At 27.1% G+C, this 9534-nt stretch overlaps 2 protein-coding genes and 1 long non-coding RNA gene across 3 annotated transcripts; 2 read left to right on the top strand and 1 right to left on the bottom strand.

Moving 5' to 3' along the window:
* Window positions 556-1782, top strand: LOC109358792 (MLP-like protein 31). The gene is made up of 2 exons (XM_019603235.1): window positions 556-816; window positions 1488-1782. Exons 1-2 carry the CDS (start codon window positions 630-632, stop codon window positions 1757-1759), a joined length of 459 nt encoding a protein of 152 aa, XP_019458780.1. The 5' UTR covers window positions 556-629; the 3' UTR covers window positions 1760-1782.
* Window positions 1480-8871, bottom strand: LOC109358793. Its single transcript, XR_002109005.1, has 2 exons — window positions 8760-8871; window positions 1480-1688 (listed from the first exon to the last, which is right to left on the bottom strand). It is a non-coding gene; the product is annotated as an uncharacterized LOC109358793 (long non-coding RNA).
* Window positions 7723-8863, top strand: LOC109358791 (kirola-like). Its single transcript, XM_019603234.1, has 2 exons — window positions 7723-7990; window positions 8553-8863. The coding sequence occupies exons 1-2, from the start codon at window positions 7804-7806 to the stop codon at window positions 8828-8830; spliced, it is 465 nt and encodes a 154-aa protein (XP_019458779.1). The 5' UTR covers window positions 7723-7803; the 3' UTR covers window positions 8831-8863.

The raw sequence follows: 9534 nt of genomic DNA on the forward strand, positions 1-9534 counted from the left end.
ATAATGGGTGTCTATTTTAGATAAAATTATCTCAATATTACTTATTATTTTAGATATGTAATTTGACATATGAAATGAGATATAATATATATATTTTATTATCATATATTTATGGGGAAAACTTAGAGAATAAATAATACTTAGGGAGAAAAATATATTATTACTATATAGACAATTGAATAAATATATATACAAACACGATCAATGAGTGATCATGTATCGGGCCGGGTTGGCTTATATATGTCCTCACTAACTCTAAATATTAATTGTGTCTAATTTTTAAATTTAAATTCAATCTTATAGTCAATTAAGTCCTACCATATTTGGGTCTGATCATAATTGAGCCAAACCGATGGAGTATTTCATACATTAGTCTATTCAAAAAGGTAAATAACTTTTTGAAAGTATTCATATTGATATTTTAATACAATGCTAAACTCGTGTAGAAGAGGGCTAGTGCGATAATCCAATAATTTAATTGGGCAGGTAAAAAAATTATTAAAAAATGAGGTGGTAGTAGTGGGGAGTTATCCTTCTATTTAAGATCTACAAGGGTTCATGTTCTTCACCATTTCTCATCATTGTTTGTTGAATTTCCAACTTCATATTTTGTGTTTATTTTCTTAGAAATGGCTCTCACTGGTAAACTCAGTACTGAAATTCCAATTCAAGCACCTCCTTCCAAATGGTTCGAACTCTTTGCCAAACAACTTCATGATGTTCAGCATCATGCTGAAAGAGTGCATCATACCAAGTTGCACGAAGGAGAGGATTGGCATCACAATGATACCATTAAGCATTGGACTTATGAAATAGGTAAATTATTATATTCTCCTAATTAATTATTTGGTTTAATTATTGTACTTTTAATCTTTCTTTATTTGGTAATTAACTTTTAGTTGTCAAACAATTCATTCCTTTGTATTTCATTAATTTAAGTCACAAAACTTATTCATCTAATTACATAGAGTACTTATGATGTCCCATAAAATTGTGTTACTTAATGTTTAACGGTTGGTTAAAAAAAATGTATTTATGTTTAAAATTTAATAATTAAATATTTTCTTGATTAATTACAAAAGTACTGATACATATGTTGTTATATTTTTTTTTGGGAGAGAATATGTTTATTCCTTTATTACATATTGTTCCTTGATATTCAAGTTGCATCATGATATCACCTGTTTTAAGACTAATATTCATTTGAGTACTAACACCATTTGTTCCATCCCAATCCCACATTATTTTTCAAGAGCATTTACTCTTATTAATATTTCCCAGTACGAGAGAAAACTAAGTTAGCATCATTCACCTATACACAAAATAATTAACAATAATAAGTGAAAAGTTGAAAGATTATTAAAGATGTTGAAAATGAAGTAGTAGAGAAAACTAAGTTAGCATCATCCAAGGGTCAATTATATATATCTTGGTCTAATTCTCTTAACAATTTAATTTTCTTGTCCTTAATTGCTTTTACAAAACAGATGGTAAGGTTGTGACATGCAAGGAGAGAATTGAATCACATGATGAGGAGAATAAGAGAATCACATATGTCCTTTTTGATGGAGATATCAGTCCAAGTTATAAGAACTTCAAGTTCATCATTCACATAATTGAAAACGATGATGGTAGTGCTGCTGTTAATTGGACTATTGAATATGAAAAGAATGATGATAGTGTTGAACCTCCTTATGGCCACTTGGAATATCTAACCAAGTGTTCAAGGGATATTGATGCAAATCTTCTCAAGGCATAATATCAAAAGTTATGAACAAGGTTATAAAAAATAAAAAATAAAAAATAATGGGACTCCCATAAGTTTGAGTCATTGTATAAATAAAGACTTTCTTAAACTCTTCTATAGGGTCTTGGGAATAAGGATTCGTAAATAGATATGTTTTTTTGAAAAAGATGTTTTCAAAACTTTTAAGTTTTATGTTTTTATTTTTCAAGAAAAAATATCTATTTTTTATTCCTTATCCTTATCTTTGATAGCCGAGTTTAAGAAAATCCTCTAAATAAATGTGTGTATTTGGTTTAAGAGAATATGGTGTTTTTGTTTTTGCTACCCTTCTTAATTTGTATTGAGTGAACTTGGAGAAGTCAATATATTGTGAAGCGTGTTTATTATATATTAATATATAAGTGATTTTCTTATAATATTATCATTGATTATATTAAGAATATTAATATATATATATACCAAAAAGATAATTAGTGAATATTTACTTTAAATAGTCTTATTTGCCCTATTTATAAGTTGTTTTAACCGAATTACACCGACCAATATATGTATTTAAACTTATGTATTTCATTGATATACAACAACATTAGCATTTTCTCCCTTTTAATTTTCTAAACATATTAATCACTCATTAATTTCAGCAATTCACTCATATCATTTCTGCTACACTTTATTACATTAAATTAATCGAGCAAAACCTAATGGGGCAACTTAGGGGAAAATTTTATTAATCAGAAAGTATAGAATATGGAACAAAAAAATCAAATAAAACATCTAAAAGGTGATTGATAAATATGAGAGGATGGAATGTATATATATAGTTATATACACACACATTAAAAGTAAATTTTATAAATTTCATTAAAAAATATTTTTTTTCTTCTAAGAGACTTGCTGTTAAAGAAAAGTTTGCAAAACAGTTTCATCAAAGAACTCCTTTATATTATTTATAAATACCATTCTTCATGTGATACGCACGTGCACGAGCACTAGCTAGCTAAAGGTCGGTGAAGGACACTACTCTGATGATGTAATAATTTAGAAGAGTAATATCTATGCACTATCTATGTAAAAAATTATGCACATTCAATATATTATTTATTTTTCGTTTGCATTATTTTTCTTAAAGAGTAAATAAAAATTAAAATGAATGATTCATTTACTTACTCTCTATTCCATGTCTTTTATTTTCATATAAATACCTCTCACTACCTTCAAAATATTGAATAATTAAATATTTCCATTTGGAGAAAAAATTAAATAATTGTTTTAACACTTTAACCCCGAGGTTGGCACTTAAGGTTTATGCAGCCTTTCAAATTAATTCCTCCATCCAATATAGGACTTGAGAATTTTTCTATTGCATACCCCCAAAAGTCCTCATTTATGGTCACATCAATATGCATTTAAAATTATTCAAATTCCAACCATAAGTGAAAAGAAACGAGTTAAGAAATATTAGTTCATATTTTATAAAAATATATATACAAAAAAGGAAGACTACGTAATATTTGCTTCATAGCAACCTCTTTAACGCTCCTACTCATGCACCAAGTAGAAAAATTGAATCATAAAGGCTGATTTGTTGATAAAAATAAACGGTAGAGATTAAAGTGTTACAATGCAATTTGATCCTCATCTTCAATCTATACCCACACTCATCTTCCGTCCTCTCTTCAATCGGGAAGGCTACCATCATCACTCTGTCATCCCATCCAAATCTTCCTACATATGTGTGTTATATCTTTATAATTTAAATTGTGGATTTTTTTTGGTATTATTATGGATATTCTTTTATATTTTAGGCAATCAACTAATTTTTTTTAAGATTTATAACTACATCTCCCAATAAATATCGCTTTCAAGAATCGAACAATTGACCTTTTGATTTTTCTAGGGATGTAGTAAGGAATTTAAACTATGGACTTGCTAAAGAATATTTATTTATTTTCCTGAAATTTTGATTTTTTCAATATACTATAAATTTAAGTATTTTTTATATGTATTCAAACTTGGAAAGATAAATTGTACTAGGTTTACCTTACATGTAAGTTAGGGGTGTAAGCGGTTACAATTTAAACTATGAAATCGATGAAATTGAGCCGGGTGAAACTAAAAAATACGATTCGATTTGATTTTGCGGTTTGATTATGTTATTTTTTAAGGAACTATTTATGTTCGGTTTGGTTCATGGTTTTAGAAATTTAGGAACAATTGGAACCGAACCCCATATTAAAAATAAATACTAGAGAATATTTTAACCAATTTTATGACTTAAATTATCAACTTGTGTGAATTATAGTATTATATTCGTTACTAAATTGTTATTAGGTTACTATTATATATATTACTCCTTACCAAATTGTTATATATATATATATATATATATATATGATAATTTTCTAATGCCATGATGATTTGTAATATATCTTCTAACTTTCATGGTACTGCATTTGAAATTAATAAATATCATAAATTATTATACATGTAATGTTATATATATATATATATGTTAGTAATTGTGAATTATAATATTATATATTTATTAATCGATATTATATATATATATATTATTAATTTTTTTTTGTATGTTACTAGTCATGAATTGTATTATTATATATGTTACTACCAGAAATTTGAGTTTCGATTTTTTACTAATAATAGTAATAGTAGTGTTTTTTCTTTTATGGGTAAACAATATATCTTGTAATAAATTTGAACTTTGAGTTTATGCAAAAAAAAAAACATAAAAATTGTAGAACTGAACCGAACCAAATCATTTATGAGCGGTTTTGTTAGATTTAGTTTTTATAATAAAATTTGTGTTTAATTAAGGGGAACCAAATCATATATTTGTGTTCGGTTTAATCACTAAATTATACCTAAAACTGAACTGAACCAAACTTTTATATGTGAATTAATTAGTAAAAAATTGGTTAAATCGCTGAAACAATATGACTGAACCATTCAATAATGTGGTTGTTGCATGTATTTGATTTGTGGAAAGGGAAAGACACTAATTGTTGGAGTGGTTCATAACACTGGAGGAGGTAGGTGATGAATTTGCCGTAGTGGAAGGGGCAGACATTTAATTTATTAAATAGGAAACATATTAATTTCAATTGGGGGAATGGTTGATGGGTTTGATTTGTCGCTGTTTCTGACAACAAAATATCATTAGCCCCATGAAAAATGTGATAAAAAGATGATAACACATAATTAATGTATTAAGGATATAAAAAATTATATTTATAAGTTAATAAATATTAAACTATTTCATATATATTTAAATATGCATAAAGTTTCTAACACTTTGGATGTGTATGAGCGAGCTTTATTAAATAGTGTTTTTGTGTAAGATACTATTAAATAATAGGTGGAAGGAAATCAACAACATTCGATAAAACAAACATGGTTAAATGTGATAGTTAGATATTATTCAACATGACTTATTTTATTGAATGTTATTGAACATATGATTTAAAGATTCAACATTGCTCACTAAAGTGAATATTTTTAATTGTGTAAGGACAACAATTAGGAACATTATTTGTTGATTGTTCCTTCCATCTAAAACTATAATTAAATTATATTTTATTTTATGTATATTATTTATATTAAAATTTCATATATAATAATATTAGTTATATTATTAAAATATAATATAAATATTAATATATATATATAATATACGTAAATAGGTTGGCTGTAAGATTTAATAGATATTTTATTTTTATATAACCTAAAATCTGGTTTTTTTAAGGTAAATATACTTTTTGAAAAGCTAAAACATGATCTGTTTATAAAAGAAGAATGATAATATTACATTTGAAATAATAAGTACCTCCGAATTTGTCTTGCGTCTTTCCAACCCTATTTAGGTGCAATTCATTGGGAATTGGAAATAGTCAGAGTAACTTTGATGCCACTATAGGCACAAATACTTTACACTTTGATTTACTCTTTACATAAAAGTTGCATTCGATAATATATTATGAATGAGAGTATGAATACAACTTATATTTAAATTTTATATAATGAAATTTACTTTCCAACACTTATGAGTTGTTTAATAAATGATACATTAAATACGACTTGGGATAATTTGAATGAGAGGTTTTGGCTTGGAATCATTGAAATTGTAATGGTAAGACAACATATTTTTTGTCCATCAAATGTACCACGACGTCATGTACCGTAGACTTATGATTTATTGAAAAAAATATATTTAAATTAAAAAATTAATAATTAAATATTTTTTGATCAATCACAAATAATAACATATTAAATAATACAATTTTTAGTACAGAAAATCTCTCTCAAATAACTGATGGAATTTATGATAGTTCTACTTGATTTAAATTTTATTGGTTTGTCGGGAAGAAGTACAGATCTCTACATTTCCCGAGTAATTAAGAATATATATATATATATATATATATATATATATATATATATATATATATATATATATATATATATATTCTCTCTTAACCAATAATATCTTTAACATTATGCGTAAAGGAAATAATGTTACGGTATATTTATAATTGGTTAAATCGATGAAAAATTATCTTAAAAATATGTAAAGTTTATTCTATCCTTATTGAATTATTTGTTTCATTTTACTTATATTTGGTATTAATATACAATTAAATTTATAGTGAAATTTCATTTGGGTACCTGAAAAATTTGTGACCAACAAATTTAACCTCTGAAAAATAATCTCCACCAACTAAATCAACTCAACAAATTTAACCTCTCAAATATTTATGGCCAACAAATTTTCCAAGTTTATCTTTCGTTCTGCTCCTTTAGTTAATTCAGTAATAGTTGTAACGTGGTACAACCATAAATGGCGGAGCCTTTTTTGGTTTTTTTCCACAACCTCATCATTATGAGCTTCCCTATTCACTATGAAGGAAGAGACTTGAGACTTGATGGACATGGTAACTGGTTGGGACAAGGATCCTCTGTTGCAAAAAAATATTATCCCCATATACTAAGTCAATTAAATATCATAGAATAGCGTACAAATATTAATTTATGTTATTATAAATTTTATTTTTAATTATATAAAATTTTCTAATTAGATGGGGACACTAAATAGAACACCCACTAAAACAGGTGATCCTCATCCAACCGGTTGAGGTTACTTTAACGAGTGAAACCTTCACCAGCAGGAAAGAGAGGAGAGAGAAGAGAGACAAATTGACATAATACTTTAAGGTTTAAATTGATTGGACTTTAAATCTTCCACGGATCTCAATGATGATTTATTCTTGAAAATGATAGTTTTTTTTAAGGATTTTTACCTGATTCTAAATGTTGATTGAGTTAATTTTTTATCCCAAAATTGACCTTAGATTTGAAGCTAATTGGATCTTAAATGTTGACGAGTTCAACTTTTGAATCTGAATCTCATCTTAGACCCGATTAAACATAATTCATATCCATATTAGATAAAGTCTCTAAATATTACTTGTTATTATACATGTGAAATTTTGGCATATATGTATTTGTTTTGTTAGTAATGTATATATTGAGGAAAAAGTAGAGAATCAATTATGTTTATGGCTAATGTTATTATTACGTAGATAAATGAATAGACACACATACAAATTCTATAAACATAATGAATGAATGAGTGTTCATAGGATGGGTTGAACTGGGTTATATTCAGACTCAATCATAACTTAGTTTATGTCAAGTGAGCAAGTAGGGTTAGGTTCTGCTACTATGGGATGTTACAGTATTTCAAATATTATTCTTTCTAAAAATCAGGTACAAAATGATAATCCATTTCAAAAAGGTAAATAACTTTTAGAAAGTATGAATATTAATATTTTAATATAATGCTAAACTCGTGTAGAAAAGGGCTATTGTGATGATCCAATAATTTAGTTGGGCACGTTAGAAATTTATTGAAAGATGTAGGTGGTAGTAGTGGGGAGTTATCCTTCTATTTAAGATCTACAAGGGTTCATGTTCTTCACCATTTCTCATCATTGTTTGTTGAATTTCCAACTTCATATTTTGTGTTTGTTTTCTTAGAAATGGCTCTCACTGGTAAAATCAGTACTGAAATTCCAATTCAAGCACCTCCTTCCAAATGGTTCGAACTCTTTGCTAAACAACTTCATGATGTTCAGCATCATGCTGAAAGAGTGCATCAAACCAAGTTGCATGAAGGAGAGGATTGGCACCACAATGATACCATTAAGCACTGGACTTATGAAATAGGTAAATTATTATATGCTCTTAATTATTTAAGACTAATATTTATTTGAGTGATATTAACTTGGACACCATTTTGTTCCACCCCTTTTATTTTTCAAGAACACTTACTCATATTAATATTTCGTCCTTATGAATAAGCTCAATTGGTGAATCTGTGTGATATTAATTGTGAACAGTTAAATCCAAAACTCATCAATTGCACTCTCTCATCTTATTAAAATAATGTCAACAATAAAAAGTGAAAATTTGAAAGATTATTAATGAGGTGAAAATAAAGTAGAGAAAACTAAGTTATAATAGACAAGGGATCATATATATATATTGGGAGTGGATCATTAGATCTTATTGGGACGTACAAAATTAAAAGATACATGTACATAACCATTATGTGACCAATAACAAACTTTTAATCATAATAATCCATGATTGGTTGTAAGATTTAGATTTATTGTTTTCACAGTTTTTATATGAGAATTGTTCTCTCTTGAGTCGGCCCCTATATATATATCGGTAGAATTCTCTTAACAATTTATGTTTATTGTTCTTAATTGCATTTGCAAAACAGATGGTAAGGTTGTGACATGCAAGGAGAAAATTGAGTCATATGATGAAGAGAAGAAGACAATTAGATACGTCCTTTTTGATGGAGATAATTTCACTCCATATTATAATGACTTCAAGCTCATCTTTAGTGTAATTGAAAAGGAGGATGGTAGTGCTTATGTTAATTTTACTATTGAGTATGAAAAAAAAGATGCTAGTGTTGCTGAACCTCCACATGGCTATGCGGAATATCTAACCAAGTTTTCAAGGGATATTGATGCTAATCTTCTCAAGGCATAACATCAAAAGTTGTGAAGAAGATTATAAAAAATAAAAAATAATGGGATTAGTTACTAGTATAATATTATGCGATGGAATAAATAAAGGTATTCTTAAACTCACCAATTGGGAATAAAGAATCTTAAATAGACATGTATATTTGAAAATTATATTTTCAAAAACTACAGGTCTTATGTTTTTATTTTTCAAGAAAAATTATCTACTTTTATTCTTTATCATCAATCCTAAAAGGTGAGTTTAAGAAAATCCTCTAAATAAATGTGTGTATTTGGATGAGGAGAATATGATATTTGCTTCCTTGTTACCCTTCCTTGTATTGAGCGCATTTGGAGAAGTCAGTGTATTGTGATGTTTCATAATATATATTAAGATGTGATTTTTCTTATTATTTTTATAAATGATTGATAAATATGAGAGAAGGGACTATGTATATTCAAAGAGACTAGTAAATAAGTTTCGTTAAAAAATATTATATTTTCTAACATGCTTGTTGTTAAAGAAAAGCTTGCAATACAAAGAGTTGCATCTAAGAACTCATTTATATTGTTTATAAATACTATAGTACACTATCACATATTCGGTATATGTTTTAAAATATTGACGGAAGTAATGTAGTTTTTAGGTAACCTGTGGATCAGATCCACGAATTTGAAGAAGTCGTGGACCAGCATTCCGACTTCCCTATGAACTCGTGCTTCTGAGGC

The sequence above is a fragment of the Lupinus angustifolius genome, chromosome LG10 (assembly GCF_001865875.1).
Source record: "Lupinus angustifolius cultivar Tanjil chromosome LG10, LupAngTanjil_v1.0, whole genome shotgun sequence".
Lineage (NCBI taxonomy): Eukaryota > Viridiplantae > Streptophyta > Magnoliopsida > Fabales > Fabaceae > Lupinus > Lupinus angustifolius.